At 40.0% G+C, this 17376-nt stretch overlaps 1 protein-coding gene across 1 annotated transcript; it reads left to right on the plus strand.

Annotated features, from left to right (window-relative positions):
• The first annotated feature begins 948 nt into the window (after positions 1-948).
• Positions 949-17366, plus strand: LOC113060702 (protein ELYS-like). Its single transcript, XM_026229825.1, is given in 37 exon segments — positions 949-1207; positions 3177-3302; positions 3452-3705; positions 3927-4107; positions 4206-4413; positions 4693-4809; positions 4924-5008; positions 5118-5268; positions 5354-5486; positions 5569-5750; positions 5847-5908; positions 5987-6115; positions 6277-6367; positions 6654-6743; positions 7351-7491; positions 7577-7681; positions 7770-7869; positions 8046-8169; positions 8261-8317; positions 8413-8559; positions 8774-8964; positions 9064-9208; positions 9310-9441; positions 9528-9675; positions 9767-9917; positions 10016-10123; positions 10216-10372; positions 10500-10715; positions 10812-11826; positions 12363-12453; positions 12572-12667; positions 12752-12944; positions 12946-13008; positions 13101-15096; positions 15189-15301; positions 16588-16655; positions 16867-17366. Coding segments are annotated over 36 exon segments (7560 nt in total). The 5' UTR covers positions 949-1207; positions 3177-3181; the 3' UTR covers positions 17066-17366.
• Positions 17367-17376: the final 10 nt, after the last annotated feature.

Consider the following 17376-nt stretch of genomic DNA (forward strand, 5'->3'; position numbering starts at 1 on the left):
CTTCTTTTACTCTTGTGTATAAAAATATTGTGGTAGTACCATGGTGCAGTTATAATAATCTGTATTATCATGTATAATATTATAGTACTCTGAATTATAATATGAGTATGCATACCATATTTATAAGACATGGTATTTAGGCTACTGTAGCCTACATGGTACTCCAAAAAATGATATGGTTTAAAGTGGGGTTCCAAATTTGGGATTCAAAATCTAATTTAACCTGGGAATGAATAGAACGTTTTGGGATTAAAAACAGAAATGCAATAAAGTTAATAAAGAAAAATGAATCTGATTTATGTGAGAAAAATATTGTAATCGTTTAAGCACCATAACAAAAAGGCAACAGTGTTTTAAAGTTATTTATTATTGCTAAAGAAATACAACTTGTTTGCAAATGAGACATGTTAGACTGACACCTAGTGGTCAAAGAGGAGTAATTCATCAGGCAGCTTCCAACATCTTCATTAATGTTGCATTTACAAGCACAATATATTTATGAATTAAAAAAAAAAAAAAAAAACGGACCATCTGAGATTAGATAATTTATGAAATCACATGGTAGTGAATATATGACATGAAACTATTTGAAGTGCATAGTTAGACTACTATGTTTTATTTGTCCTTTTGAAGTGCACACAGTTGTATATTTATTAGAAGACGTAGTATGTATTTTTACAGGGACATTTATTGGCATTTTTTAAATTATGATTTATGAGTGGAAACAATTAATTTGGGATTTAATATTAGGAAAACAAACAAAAGAAAAATCACATCAAAGTGTTATTATTTGCAAAGATATTGTCTCGTGATTGTGAAAGGGGCTCACACGTGTTTTAATAAGTGACTGTAATAACAAATGTGCATTCACTGTTTAAAGAAAAGATATGAAACCCCCTGTAATTTCCCCGGTGCTTGAAATCTCGCGATACTGTTTGTGGCGCGGGATTTGGCTGGAGCAGATGAATGCGCAGAAATGGCGCCTGCGTTCAAGCAGCAGTAGTCGGCAGTTATAACGATTTCACTGAACTCATGGGAATTCAAGTTTTCTCTTTGCTACTGCTTTAAAGATCAACACAACTAGACTACGAGAGTTCATCCATACGAACTGAGTCCGGATTATGACCGGAAAAGAGTTGCCACGAAAGTCGTATTTGAAGTATATCTAACGTTAGTTTTCTTGAGGGCCGTCATCGTCAGCGCACAGGTATAACGTTATTGTCTGCGTTCCGTTTCACCTATATGTGTCATATCAGGATATTCTAGAACACTGAACTTGTTTCTGCAGCTCTCTTTGTTTCTTAGCACTCGTTGTTTCTTAGCACTCGTTTAGGTGTCTTTTTGGGTGTTAAAGCTTAGCCTCGCGCTGTGACCGTTAGCTTGTACGGCTAATCTAAAAGCCTGCGTGTGTTTAACTCGCACCACAACACGGCTATGTACGAGACGCTCTATGTTTTATTATACATTGCAGCAAACTTTTTAAACTTGTTGTTGGTCTGTCGTCGTTGTAATGTGAATCTCTTGTTTGTTTGTAACGTTAACGTTATATACTTTGTTGGTAAAAGTAACATTTCACGCTAGCGGTGGTTACTGACGAGCTGTGGTTGACAGTAGGCTACTTTGCAGCAAAGGTTATATTGCAGATCATACAATAGTGTTTATGTAAACTGCAGGAGACCGCACTGAATTGACGCCTTTGTTTTGCTTTGAAAAGAAGCGGTATTTGTCAGTGATCGTTTGAATGTATTTGAATGGACTTTACGGCTCGCCTATTAAGTGACAGTGCACGTAATGACACTGTGTAACGTCAAGTTTATCATGTATAATGTGATTATCAGAAACAAATATAATCGCAGACACTTGTTTTACTGTTTAGTGTAATCTGCCTAATACTTCTAATGAGTAAAACCGAGCTGTGAGCTCTGATTTCAGGTCACTGTTTCTCCACGTGGGCACATGGATGAGTCCTTTAGGCTGTTTGCATTAGATTGCATGCTTTTACATGGGGCACTATTGCATGAACCAAGTTTAAAAAATTGGTTTTTATTTTACAGACTGTCAGGGTCTCCTGCAGACCTTAGAATTACTCTCATTAATATAATATATTATCGTCAGCAAATGTTATTTTGAAATGCCATGCTTGTTGTTTTTTTTATGTAATATCCGCAGACTATGTAAATAGAGTAAAATCGCTGTAGTTATGGGAAATCTTTCTGTAGCGTAGACATTATCATGTCAGACTTTCAGGAAAGCTTATGGGTCTCACACGTTTTTTTCCAAGATAGTGTTATCATGACTGTGCCACATATTAAAGCTGGTAAACAAACATGAGCTACAAGAGTATTACCATGTTTCATTTTCCAATCTCTTGAATAATTCACTGCACAGAATTAATTTTGGTTGGTACAGTCCTTGTTTCTCTGACCTGTTTTTAATGTAGTGTATTTTTTTTATCCTTGTTTATAGTTGTGGTGATTTTTGCGAAAGTCATGTTACCTGGCTTCATTTCTACCAAGCTGTTGTTAACTTATTTTTATAGTATATATTCATAGTTTTTCTCTTATAAAATATTTTTTACAAAAATGTAAATTGTTGTTAGTTTTTATATTTTCAGTGTTAATTTCAAGGTTTAATACTCGTATGCCTGTCTTTTAAATATTTATATTTAGCTTTCATTTATTTTTATTTACCTTTAGTTTTCATGCCAAGTCATTTTAATTTTTTATTTCAGCTTTATTTCATTTGCCGAAAACTGTTTTTAGTGGTTTAATTTAACAATAATTACACTACCAGCCAAATAAGAATATTCATCAACGGTGATTGATAACTTTTAATTGATACATTTTAGCCTTTTGTTTTTTGTTCCCACACTGACTGTCCATAAGCTCATCTGAACAGACCTACCAATTCATAAGCACTGTTTCATTGTATGTTTGGAGGAAACACAAGTGTGGTGCATGCATATGTGCCAGCTGCTCCATTGGAGGCACAAAAGTGCTGACAACTGCTTTTGTGTATGAGGTTGTTCTTTGTCCCGAATGTTATCAGTCGTATTTCAGCATGATTTTTGTACTAGCTTGAAACACATTCTGTTTTTGTTCAGTTTCATGAATTATTTTGTATGCTTGATGTTCCAAGGCAGGCAGATAGATTCTTAGCATGTGTTTTCTCTTCAGTAAGCATGCGTGACCTGGCAGCCCAAGTCACCAGCAGCTTGCTGCGCTTCCCAGAGGTGACGATAGACGCTCTAGGGGAGGATGAAGTTACGCTGGACTCTGTGCTGCATGGGAGATTTACCTTTGGTGAGTCTTTGTTTTTCACTGATGGCATTTCCTGATTATGACTTGACTACATGTATGAACCCATGTTTTAGATGTTTCATTTATATTTCCTAGGTTAATATTAGATCTTATCTTGTATTTCATCGACATCTATTATTTATTGGGTTTAGGGAAAAGTGGACTGGCCTGGCTTGCCTGTGGGCCTCAGTTGGAAGTGGTCCACGCCATTACTGGAGAGCGTTTCTCTGCCTACCGCTTCAGCGGGGTGTCCGAACACCCGCCCACGGTGCTGGCCGTGCAGAACTTCTGTTGGCTGAAGCGAACAGGGCTGCTCATCGGTCTGGAGGAAGCAGAGGGCAGCCTCTTGTGTCTGTATGATCTTGGTATCTCCCGTGTTGTCAAGGCTGTGGTCATCCCAGGCAGAGTGAGTGCAGTGTTATTTGTTTTGTTTACTACATTAATCCTGAGCGAGAGTAAATTAGTTTATTTTGTGTTGTAGAATTCTTTGATTATATAATTGATTTCTTTAAATGCTCCCTGACTGTCATATGTTTCTTGTAATTGTTCCACATCTGTTGTTTTATAAAGACACTACTATGAAGGATCATATCATATGATTGAAAAGAATATCCGTTTCTTCTGTAGATCACAGCCATTGAGCCTATAGTTAGCTACGGAGGGGCCAGCGCTAACACACAGCATCTACACCAGAGTCTGCGCTGGTTCTTTGGTGTGGCTGCTGTGGTCACAGATGTCGGTCATGTTCTGCTGGTTGATCTCTGTCTGGATGACCTGTCCTGTAGTCAGAGTGAACTGGAGGCTTCAGGTGGGACTGTTATTTCTTTTAGCAAAAGCTTTCATGCGAACAGTAAAAAAAAAAAAAATTCAATAATTGAAAAGCTTTTTAATTTGTTTTGGCCACAGATCTGGAGGTGGTCAATAAGTCTCCATCTGAGATCCCACGGTTACGGGAGGGTGTGACGCAGCAGGGCAGACATCTTTGTCTTCAGCTCAGCAGCCCCACAGGTACTGGAGCGACAGCCCTGCAGTATGTCCAGCGCACCAACCAGCTCGCTGTGGGCTTTTCAGATGGCAACCTGCAGCTCTGGAACATGAAAACCCTCAAAAAAGAGTGAGTAAAATACTAAAAAGAAGTGTGACCTGACTCTTTTCCCCATTCACTTCTTTACTATCCATTGGAAGCTCACATTTATATCTTCCTCCATCCAATCAACAATCGGTGGATAGAACCAAGTCCCCAGCTTCCATGTTCTTTTTCAGGAATATGTTTTACTCAAGATGTATGTCACATTACTGAAGAAAAGTTCTGTCACTACTTCTTTTTCATTGCTACTTTAATGTATTGATGCACCAATTAATTTGTTTCTAAACCCGTCCTCTTGCTCTCTAGATATCACTCACAGCTAGAGGGTGGCAGGGTGCCGGTCTATGCATTTACCTTCCAGGAGCCAGAGAATGACCCACGGAACTGCTGCTATCTGTGGGCAGTGCAGTCTGCACAGGATCAGTAAGTTTGCTGGTTCACGTGCTGCTATCATAACAGGGCGACATAATAAGATGATTGTTTAGACTTTTTCTGGTCATGTTTTGATTTTATTCTGGTGTATTTTTGTCTTTGCAGTGAGGGGGATGTGGTCAGCCTCCATTTATTACAACTGGCCTTTGGGGAGAGGAAGTGCTTGGTTTCAGGGAAAATTATTTATGAGGTATGGAGTTATTCAGGATTCTCAAATTTATTTGAATGTTACCCAGTTTTGTATCTAGATAAATTGTTCTTGCAAAGTATTCATTCAGTGTGTGATGCTTGACTCTCAGGGTCTGGAGTATTGTGAGGAACGTTACAGTCAGGACTTGAACGGTACAGCGTTTCCTCTAAGAGCTCAGGCCACCAGTACCCGTCTGATCAGTTGTCAGACCATAGAGAAATTTCGCCACCACCCTGACCGTGACGATAGCATGAATGAAGGTTATTTAAATGTCCAAATCATACTTTGCAGACTGATTGATTGACATTGCATGTTTTCTATAACATCCGTTTTTCTGCTTTTTAGTGGCGTCTCCTGATACAAGTGTGTCAGTTTTCAGCTGGCAAGTTAAATCGTATGGACAAGGCCAGCCATCGACCTTCATAGGTGTTTTTGACATTAACCGATGGTACCACGCTCAGATGCCAGATTCACTGAGGTGGGTATGATTATGGTAAACATGAAAAGTGCAGTCTGTGTTTTGTAAGGGACATGTTAATAGACTTTCTCTTTCCATTCAGAACGGGTGAATCCTTACGAAACTGTCCGTATCTGGCAGTGTGGTCTCTTGACTGTGTGATTGAAACAACAGCTCCCTGTACTCTGTTGGACATCCTGGTTCATGAGCGCAGTCTAAGTAGGGGTCTGCCCTACACCTGTCCTCCACCTGAACAGTTCTTCAATCCCACAACCTACAACTTTGGCAAGACCCAATATCATTTTTTGATATGATCTTATAATGCATGTATAATGGATGCATTTAATTTATCATAACCTCTGTATTCTTTTTCTATTCTAGACGGAAGTTGTTTGCTTAATGCTGGAATAGTGCACTTTACTTGCTCTGGCTATCAGAAAGAGGTTAGGTTTTGTCCCTTTTGTATACTATGCAGAGTCTTTGCTGTTTTCGGTCTGTAAAATGTTTCTCTTTACTCTCAGACACTGAGCTACTTGAAGAAGGTGGCACCAAGTTTAGGTGACAGCATTTCTAATGGATACTCACGCTGTCTCATGTCTGGCCTCCTATCCTCTCGTCTGGCTGATGTCCAGCCCTCCAGCCTCTCACAGGTATCACACCCTTTGTTTAATATTATACAGCTGTAACTACACACTAGTTTAATTTGTTTGCTTATTAGCTTAATAAATTTCACTCGCATGTAGAACTAGTATCTGATGATTTATACCAGTAATGCACGTTTGTTTATTGCATACATTGTATTTGCTTTCAGGAAGAGCAGCTTGATGCCATCTTGTGCACTGCTGTGGAGACGAGCTCATTGGGCTTCATCACTGGCTGTATTAAACAGTGGACCACTGAAGGTGAGAATGAGAGAAGTGATGCATTTGTAATCTAGAAAAACTTTCAGTACCAATAATTTACACTGCTGTTCAAAAGATGTAAGTCAAAGATACAAAAAAAAAAGTTTTCACCTGGGCAGCATTATTTATTTGATGATAAATATAGTGTAAGCAGCAATATTGTGAAATGGTATAACTATTTTAATGTATTATAAAATGTAATCTATTCCTGTCATGGCGAAGCTGAATTTTCATTAACCATTACTCCAGTACTTCACATAACCTTATGCCAAATCTCTGCATGCAGAGCAACCAGGGTCAGTTGTCAATCTGCGCTACATACTGGAGTGGGCCTGGAATAAGGTTGTACGCACCAAAGAAGAACTGGATGAAATATGTGAGTTTTCTACACCAATTTCTCTAAATATGATCATATTGGAAATTCAGAGGATTGGTTGATCAGCTTTTTTTGAAAGCTTGATTGTGTTTATGGTGTGCAATGTAACTAAAAAAAAAAAAAAAAAACGCATTGTTTCCACATTTTACCTTTATTCTTCACCGCTGTTTCCATTCTCGTCAAAACAGTCTGTTGATTTCCTGGTTCTATGAAGCCCCTCCCTCATAAATACGCAATGGGCTCTGACTGGTTAGCGGGCTCAGTGTGTTTTTGCCTAGTGCACATTGTCCGGAAACATCATGCCCCCATACCATTACAGGTAGTTGCATGTTCCCAGGGGCGAGGTTTATGTAAACAACGGGGTTAGTGATGTCACAAACCCAAGGAAGAAGCTCCTTGTAGGCCTTACCAGCCATTTTTTGTAGTCCTTAAACAGCAATTTCTTTAAAAGAAAATATCTCCCCTTGCATCGAAGGGAAAAGCGTTATAATTTTCGCAGACGTTGTTTATGCTCTAACAGCATTACACACTAAACTAAAGTTCAAAAAGTGAAATCATAATTAACCCCATTACAGCGTTCTGATTGCGCTTTTCTCTTTTTCTCCAGGTGCTCCGCTCTTTGACAGCTCCGCAAACTTCACAGATCCTCAGACACTGCAGCTGCTACAGCACAGTCAGCGCTTGCTGGCAAACCTCAGCACCATTTTCCACTGTTTGCTAAATGAGGCTCAGGAGCTCACACAGAAAGGTGTGTAAGGCGAAAGGAGTGTACACAGACCTCACACTGTTTTGTGCTGTTATATGTGAAGTTGAAAATGTTTGGTTACTTGCAGGGTTGATTGGACTCATGAATAAATGCATGGTGTCTAGCTTGATCTCCCAGTACGCTCAGGTGGTTCTGTGGTTCTGCCGGACTGGTCTCCTTCCAGAGGGCTCTGGTATGACCTTATCCAAAGCTTCACTCTGGTTCTTGAAATACATATGTGCATTGCATATGATGAACATAAAGTGTTTATCTGTCAACAGATGATGATGATGTGCTGCAGATATCAAGGCCATTTTACAGTTATTCTATTATAAAGAATTACTACATCAGCCAGAGGGAGGAGCTGCGTAGACAGGCTAAGTAAGGGGCTGAATTTCCTTAAAACCGTTGGACTTTTTTTTATTTAGCATTATTTATATTGTTTAAATAATTTTTGTTATTTATTCATGATTTCAAAATAAAATGTATACATGAATATGTAATATAGTTTATAAAAGGTCTCCAAAAGTTACATTGTCACATTGTACCTCCAAAAGGGACAAGTGGTGTGCAGACTGCCTCATGATTGATGGCCTGGTGAGTCAGTGTGGGGAACGCCTTACTGAGCTTTGGAAAAGGGATGAGGGTGGAATGGGACAGTATCCTCCCCCATCACTTCATGTAAGTTAAGACTTATTGAATATGTTTCTACAATGTTGCCGCCCTTCAGCTCCTCATAGTTTTAATCTTTTGTGATCTGTCCCTGGTACAGGCCTTGCTGGATATTTACCTCCTGGAAAACATTGAAGAATCTGCCAAACATGCTATTGTATCCTTTTGGGGTTCTTTACTCTTGTACATCTTGCCATGAATATTGTGTTTGTTGTTGGTTAGTAAAGATCATTCCTTGACTCAAGCTCTTAGGTTATTTATTTGCTACTGGATGTGATGTACTCATTTCCTAATAAAAGTGGGGCATCCGTGGAGTCTTTTCCCACAGCGTTTGCCATTCCCATTGGGCTGGTGAAACTGGTACAAGGCCTGTGGTTGCTAGATCATCATGATCACGAGGTATAAAAATCTATGTTTTTAAATATATTATTATTTGTAAGAAATTATTCTAAATGGTTTGAATGGTGACAACAGAAAAAATGATCTACTAGCAAATATGAGAGCTATATCAGTTTAAACACTACTTTTAGTGTATTTTGTATGAATGCCAGAGGTACTTAGAAGCATAAGACTTAATGAATAATTTGTATGGAATGGTTTTCATCTCCCTCAGAGCTCTCTGGAGCTGCTGTTGCACCCAGCCACCAGTCACTCTCTGTGGAGCTGGCAGCACGAGCGTGTCCTGCAGGCTTTGATGTGCCAGCAGAAACACAGCATCGCCCTGCGCTACCTGCATGTGATGAAGCCTCCTCTGTGCACTACCAACCAAGCCAAGTTGTGCCTCTCCGTCCTGCTTCATAACAGGCAAGTTTGTAGTGTACCATTGCTATGATTATGTCAGCTTAAAGTGGGCAATTTTGTAGTTGCTAGACTCTAACCCTTGGTTTGTTTTGGGCTGACCAGGTGTATTGTGGAAGCCTGGGCTTTGCTAAGGCAACACTGTAACAAATTGAACATGGAGGAGATGATGAAGTTTCTTTTCGAGACCTGTCAGGAGCAGGGATTGATGAAAGAGCTGCTGAAGCTGCCCCTTGAACTTGCAGAACAGGTTTGTGCAAATCTCTATAGTGCTTAATATTTGATCAGAATGGTGCATATTTTTTTTGCTTTTGCACTGCTTTATTTTTAACTTCAAATGTGTCTGTATAGGAGTGTTTGGAGCGGTTCCTTCAAAACACCGGAGGTTTCCAGAACCGGGAGCTGCTCATGGTCCACTACCTCCAACAGGCAAATTACGTGCCTGCACTCCAACTCAACCAGACCCTCAAAGTGAACCTAGCAGTATGTTCAGTTTCATATAGTTTACATCTGTTTTCCATCAGTTTTAATAATAATAAAAAATATAATAATTAAATTCTTGAATTCAGGCTGATCGGGATCCTAAAATGAAAGAAAGGTCAAACACGAGAAACTCCATTCTCAATCAGTATGGGAAGGTTCTTCCTCGGGTTCAACGGAAATTAGCCATTGAACGGGCAAAACCATACCAACACCCTGCTACTATTCACAGAGAAGGTACTGATGATGGTCATACTCACTGGGACAGGGTGTTAGAATTTGACACGAGTTGTTAGCAATTGGCATTTATCGTTTCTCTCAATCCTAGTTAAAAGACCCCAGCCTCTGTCAACTGTAGCTAAACGCTCAACCTCTGAAAATGTGATGACCAGAGCAGCCTTTATCAATAATGTCTTGTCAAAGATTGGGGAAGTATGGGTTGGCAAGAACTCCACTCCCAATTCATCTCCTTTCAAAAGGTATTATACCAAGTAGTTATTCCTAACCTTTATTTGAGATGTTTTTGTTTTAAAATCTATTGTGGGCTGAACCTTTTGCTGTTGGATTTCTTGTGCAGCCCCAAAGAGTCAGAAAGACAAGTGCCTAGTCAACATCCTTCCTCTCCAAATCAACCTGAGGCCTTTGTAGGAACTCCCATTAACATGCTAACCAAGAGAATGTCCAGGTAAAACAGTCAAATACTTTTTTAGTATGTTGTAAGTTATTTTATTCATGTCTCAAAAGACACTAGTAACATTTCTCTTGCTTTGTCACCAGGCTTCTGGACTTGGTTGTGCAGCCATCTTCCCACAATTCTCCAGAGAGCTCTAATTTGCCTGGGACTCCTACAAGGTCCATTACCTCATGGGCTGGTCCGAAGAGTATCAGCAAGGCTCCTGAGCTCAGTCTGCTGCAAACTCCGCAAGTGGTAAAGGTGAGACACTATGGTTAGTGAAACCTTGCACAAAAGCTCATTGACCTATTTGTGACTTTAAATATGCTGTATGCATTTCCTCAAGTGTTGAAAGAAATTACTTCATTATAAACTCATTGGTTTGTAGAGAGCTCGAGCTTTGGCATCTGGCCCGGTTTTCTCAGCCTTCACCCCACAGTCTATTCTGAGGAACAGCCTACGTCCCACTCCTGTGGCCACCCCTTCTGCCTCCCCAGGCCGGTCAGTCACTCCTCCTCTCCGCTCCAAAGAGAGCCGCATTACCTTCATAGAGGAGGCTGATTCTCCAGAAGCTCCAAAGGGCTCTGTCCACTGGAGCAATGGGGTAACATTGCCATTTCTACATCTAAAATCAAATGTGAAGATGAGCTTTCATGAAAAGGAATTTGCGCTTTATTGAAATGGTTGTGATTCTTCACAGATTCCGATAAGCAGGGAGCTCAATACACCTAAGATATCTTCCCTACCTCCTGAAGCAAGTTTTGCAGCCTGGAGTGAACATTCAGATGCTGAAGAGGAAGAAGCAGATCTAAAGAGGATGTACATGCCCTCACTAGAAGAGAGAGAGAATCCTAATGTGGAATCTGACATTGGATTATCCGTCAAAGAGATCCCTGCATCGGAGTCCAAACAAGTGCTTCTCACTCTTGTGCGACGGCCTAGTCTGGGGCAAGAAGCCAGTCTTGTGTCTAATCAGTCCAATACCTCTCTTGAGTTCCATGATGCTCCTGAGGATCTTATTGCAATACAAGCAAACAACAGCATAGATCGGGAGGTGACCTTAAGACTTCCAGACACTTTAGTGGAACTTATGCCTCATGTAGAAGACAACACAACTGCAGAATTACCCTCTGTTACGCTGCCTGAGGAAGAGCTGAATATAGCTCAGGAGAGTGATACAGAGGAAGACTTGCCCCATGGAAAGAGCCCTTCAGATACACAAGAAGCCCAAAGTAGGAGTGAGAAGCTTAAGGTACATGTTGATATTGTGAACAGTCGTGTGAGGGAAATAACTGAGGAGCAGATTGAAGAAACTTCAAAAGCTCAGGTTCTCAAGCTGGATGTAGTTATGGAGCCAGAGCTTGTTGTTTCAGTTCAGGAACCAAGCTTAGAAGCTTTGGCTGAGATTTCTAAACATCAGGAAATCCAGGAACCAACTGAAGTTGAAGACTCCCAAAACACATCCTCCATTTTTGTTGAAGCTCTCAGTGATCCTCTGACTATTGAGCCTGTGAACCAGTCCATGGAGGAAAATGCTGGTCATGACACTATTGATGTACCATCAGTCACCAGGGTTTTGGAGGCAGTACCAGAACAACTAGTCTGTGAGGCTTCTGTAAATGAAATTCCAGCGGTGGAGTTGGTGAACCATGAACAAATGACTAATGAACCTGAGATCAATGAAAAATGTAAAGAGGAATCTATGGAAACCTCAGGTAATTTTTTTTTTGACATGCAAAACTTTGGGGTCAGTAAGAGTGTTTTTTTTAATACTGTTATAAATTATGCAGCTTTTAATTGCATTAAATTAATCAAAAGTCACAGTAAATATATATAAAGTTACAAAATGATGTTCTTCTCTTTTAATCAAGAAAGAAAATGTATTCAGTTTTCCACAAAAATATTAATTAGCTCAACATTTTCAACATTGATTATTAAAATTTTTTTTTTTTGAGCACCAAATCAGCATATTAGATTAATTTCTGAGGGATCATTTGACACAAGACTGAAGTAATGGCTTTGCATTAACATGAAAATTTGCATTTTAAATTGTAATCTTTTGCAATGTTCCTGTTTTTACTGTAATTTTTTTTTTTTTTTTTTTTTTTTTTTTTACAGAGAATAAGCGACTTTCAAATTTTAAAAAAAATAGTTCTGACCCCAAACTTTTAAAATGTACTGTAGCTGTTTTTTTTATTACTGATAATTGTACTGTTAGGAAGTTAATGTCTAAAATGTATTTATGTTTTAGATTTGGATGCCTTTGTTGAACAGCATTTATTTGGCCCAGATCTGTCTCCAACTTTAAACCGGTCCAGTATTAAGGAGAGATCACTCAAAAGGTGCTTGTTAATGACATGCCCATCTTGCTTTCTGGGGTGCTGCTTTATTTGATGTACGTTTCTCATGTCTTGCCATTTTTCCTTTTTGACTTTTGTCGGTTCTGTCTTCACTCTACAGTGAACCAAGTTGTGACATGAAGGAAGATCAGCCCACTTCTGAGAATGCAGCAGATCTGAAAACACAAACATCAGAACCTGCTACCTCAGAGTCCAGTCCATCTCAGGTTTAACATTATAGTCATTAAAGTTAAACAACATGCTAATGATCGAGATCTAACCTTCATATATTTCTCCAAATAGCTGTAATGAGCTTGAATGACACTGATGAGCTCTCCAGTGACGAATCTTCAGAGGATAAAGAAGAGTCTGGAGACGAGAAGGTGGAAGACTCTGGTAGTGAGGTTGAGATTATAGATGAAGTAAAGGGTAATGGCAGGAGGAACCACCAGCCTGCTTCTGTCCTTTACATGGAGGATCTCCCACCAAATGACGCAGTACCTCCAAGATCAAGCCAATGCAGTGCTGTCACTGGTCGAACCTGAGGCACAGCTGAAAGTAAGTGCATCACTTGAATCTTATTTTGATGTTAATACACTGTGACCTGTTGTACATGGAATTAATCTCCCATTGTTTTTTTTCTTCTACAGGTTCTAGACACTGACATGCCAGAAGAAGAAGGTGAATTGGTAATGGTTGGCCTTGGCCCTGCAGTTCTAGATGAGGAAGATGCAATGTGTTATACGGAGCTCAAGCCGTCCACCACTCTCCTGGTGCCTGTAGAGCTGACTGAGGATCTTGTAGATGGAGGAACTTTACAGACCGTCTGCAGTGCACCAGATGGTACAGTGCCTGAAGAGTCAGATGGCTTCACGCTCATGCTTGATCCAGAAGTAGAGGAACTGCCTGATGCTTCAGAGTTGGACCATAATGCAGTATTACTACCTCTTCTTCAGCCAGAAGAACCTCAGGATGTGGAGAATCGGCTTACAACTAACCCTGAGGTTGTCATCTTAGAGCATACGGTTCAAGTTCCAGACAACAAATTGGAAGATGTAAAAGACTTGGTATCTGACATTGAACCTGTTGTCATTGGTCTTCCTAAAATTAAATACCAACCAGCTGAGGTCCTCCAGACAGTTGAACAAATAGTCACAATAGAAGCAATGCCTTCTCTTCAAGAAACAAAAGAACTTTCCATTGGTGACGGGTTAGAATCTGGTCCTCACGACATGCAGGAAGAATCACATATTCCTATTCATGGGGAAGTATTTGAGTCTTCTCTGCTAGAGAAAGTCTTGCCTTCAGAAGAGCTTTTTGGTAAGGTCAATGAAGTTTCTACTTTCGACACAGAGGTGTCAACCATTGCAAAAGACATTATAGCTGAGTCTAACCAAATAGACACTACACCCTTATTTGCTGAAGAAGTTGAGGAACTTCCCACAACCAAAAAATTGGGAAGGCCAAAGTCACCAGGAAGACCCAAGTCACCTGCAAGAACAAAAGTTGAAAGATCTGGAAAAGATATTGAGGAAGTTTTGGAGAACATTAAAGAGGTGCAACGCAGTCCATCACGGAGAACTAGGAAAACCGTAACATTCCCTGTACCCAACCTTGATGCAGAAAAGGATCTCACTGAAGAGGAACAAATGGATTCTCAAGTACCTTCAACCCCGAGACGTGTTACAAGGAGTGGCAAGCAGCTCCAAGAATATGAAGTTCCTGTTACACCCAGAAGAAGCTCAAGAAAAGCAGATGTAGAACAGCTTTCTAATGAGAACAACCAAGAAATGCATTCTGAGAAAGTATCAAAGCCTGCAAGTCCGGCACGCAAGACCCCACAGAAAGTTACACCTAGGAAAGGATCCCGAAGAACCAGGAGCACAGTGGTTGATGATTATGATGATGGTGAAGCCCTGTCCACTGACAACTCAGAAACACAGGTCAGACACAGTACCAGAAAATCCAAAGCACTAATCATTGAAGTTCCAGAAGCTCATCAAGAAGTCCCAGAGGAGATGTTACAGCCTGTCAAAGCACGTAGTAGTCCTAGTAGGGTTACGCGCAAGTCTACCAGAGGGCTAGCTTTAGAAAGTTTCCAACAAGATACTGGAGAAGAAGCCACAACTCTAAATCAACCTCTTAGAACTCCTCCAAGAAGCAGGAGGAAGGCTGTGGCTGGCACTGCAGAAAAAGTGAACAATGCAACATTTATTATTGATGATGCACAACTTCAGAGTGTTTCAAGACGACTTACAAGAAGCCAGCACTGGAACCAAGGTGAGGATCTTGACAAAGAAAGACCTGATTTGACTCCTCTAAAAGTGGAGACTGAAGCTCAACAAGCTGATGCCCTTCTAGAGCGACTCAAAGACGAGGACGCCAGGGAGGAGAGTGTTCCTGTTGTAACTGAAATTATACGTGCTAAGAGAAGGCCCACTAGATCAGCAGCACCTCCATCACAGAATGAAAGTCAAACCGCAGACATTGAAGAATCAAAATTGGTGGTGTCCGATGAAATACAGGAACATGCAAACAAGTCATTTGCAAGTGCTAGACGTACACGATCAAGCAAGGTGTCCAAACAAAACTCTATGGCTGTTGATGAATCATTTACTCCCGTGGCTGACCTGAAAAAAACAAGAGGTAGTCAATATTTTAATGGTTAGTTTTGTAGCAAATTTACAACACTTTAATACACCTTTTAATCCAATTTATCTTCAATCTTTTCATTTTAGGTGGGAGAAAAGAAACTGTTGTACGAAATGAAGTTGAAGTTCCAGAGGTTTTGTCATCTCCTGTGCCTCAAACACAAAGCTCAGGGGATGAAGGTGATCCTCAATCCAAAGAGGTAAGCAGGTCTTCTATAAAGTTTGAGTTCCCAATATGTTGTTTTTTTGGCGGCCTGTTTTAATTTTATTTTTAGTCTAGTCTTTTTGTAAAGCTGTCATATTAGTTTAAGTCACATTCATACATTTAGTCTAATGCAGTTCTATTTAACTAGTCAATATAGTACAAGTAGCTAGTAGTATAGACAGAACCAAAATTTTTATTTTAGCAAAACTCATTTCAAACAAGGTTTTTATTATATTATTGTTTAACTTATAGACTCAATGCATCCATTCCAGACACGCTCTGATTTTAATTTAAGTCTAAATTATGCCGCGAGTGGAACTTAATGAAGTGATGTAGACTGCGTCTGCACAGTGTGACTTGATGCAGCCCCTGAAGTGAGAGACAGGAAACAGAAATACTGCTAAATAATAATAACGCGACTAAAGCCCCTTTCACATTGCCATTCCGGCAAATACAGGGGTAAAGTGTTCCTGCAATTGTTCCCTGGTCGTTAGATTTTGCACTTCCACACTGCCAGTGATGACCCGGTATATGTGCGTGCTTTCACACACAACCCTTGAAGATCCCGTAACGACACGTGACATCAGCGTGTGACGTGTAATGTACGAATCGACAACGCTAGGCACGTTATACTTTCACTGAAGCAAGCAAACGATCTCGGCGTCAGCGTGGAAAGTGAGGAACTAACTGATCTCTTCTTCATTACAGTTTGCACATATGTTTTCGTTGCTAACGTTGATCTTCCTTCAAAACAGCCGGTAAAGAGTCACGCGATAACGCGCATCATCACTTCGACACGGAATTAGATCTGGCTTTTGTTCACACAGCGCTCGTCCCGGGTCGAACCCTGCAATGTTACTAGGTCCCCGACCCGGATTCAGTTCGGTAATCAATCCCGGGACGTTGCTGTCACACAGAAGGCGACCCGGCAATGTTCCGGAAATATTGCGGGTCCGACGTGCAGTGTGAAAGGGGCTTAAATGAGACGAAATTACATTATAACATTGTTTCCTCTCGTTTTGGTCAATGAAAATTAAGAGACATTTTAGCGTACATTTAGTTTTTATTTTGTAAACTACAATTAGTTTTGTTTTTATTTGTCAACAATATTGCAGTATACATGTAATTATAGTTGTCGTTACATGACCAGCATTTACATTGCATCTTGTTTTTGTCACGTGATAAAGGTTCGTTGATGAAAGCAACACTAGTACCATAGCATCTTTCATTTGTGCTTCATCACACTTTAAGCTTCATCAATTCTTTCATTTTGTTTTGTAGGACAATGGCCCTGTAGATGAAGTTGCAGTTGAAATTGAGGTTAAGCCAAGAAAGAAGAGGACAGCCAGGTAAATGGCCCAATGTTGTGCTCAGTCCTATTACTATTGTAATATAAGAAGCATGTTTACATGCATTGTTAGAATCAAAGTAGGTTTTTGCATTTTTGGGCTACAATTTCAATCTACCTGTCTGAGTAATTGAGTAATGTGTTAATTGTGCTTCACTCTGCTTTTATTTTGATTATATTACCCTAATTGTTTTCTGTCTTCTTTTTAAAAGAACAAAAGCTGCTCCAGAACCTCCACCTCCTGTTGAGATCAGTTTCATCTCTCCCCTCGCCAGTCCGGCCGAACTGATTGCTAGAACCGAAAAGAGAACGGAAGAAAAGGAAACCCCTTCACTGAGGATGAATCTACGCCGCAAACGCATGATGGATGCTGTTTTTCCTAAACCTGTAACAAGGAGGAAGAAGCTTTGATTGTGAACTGTTTCATTTGGACTCCTTTCCCAATTTGATTTCTTTTTCTGCTCTCCTTGCTTCCTAAGAGCTCTACACACTGCTGTTTTCTAATAAAGATAATCAGTGGATAATGTTTGGAATAAATAAGCATATAATTTAGGATAAATAATTTTGTATTATAAATTATGCTGTTTACACTAAGGAACACTGAGGGACTTGAGCACCAAAAGAGAGGGTTAGTTTTTAAATGTTTCTGCTAATTGATGCAAATGTAAATAGCTTTTTAGGTATGTTATAAATAAAATTTGATACTTGTGAATTATTTTGTT

The sequence above is a fragment of the Carassius auratus genome, chromosome 42 (genome assembly GCF_003368295.1).
Source record: "Carassius auratus strain Wakin chromosome 42, ASM336829v1, whole genome shotgun sequence".
Taxonomy (NCBI): Eukaryota; Metazoa; Chordata; class Actinopteri; order Cypriniformes; family Cyprinidae; genus Carassius; species Carassius auratus.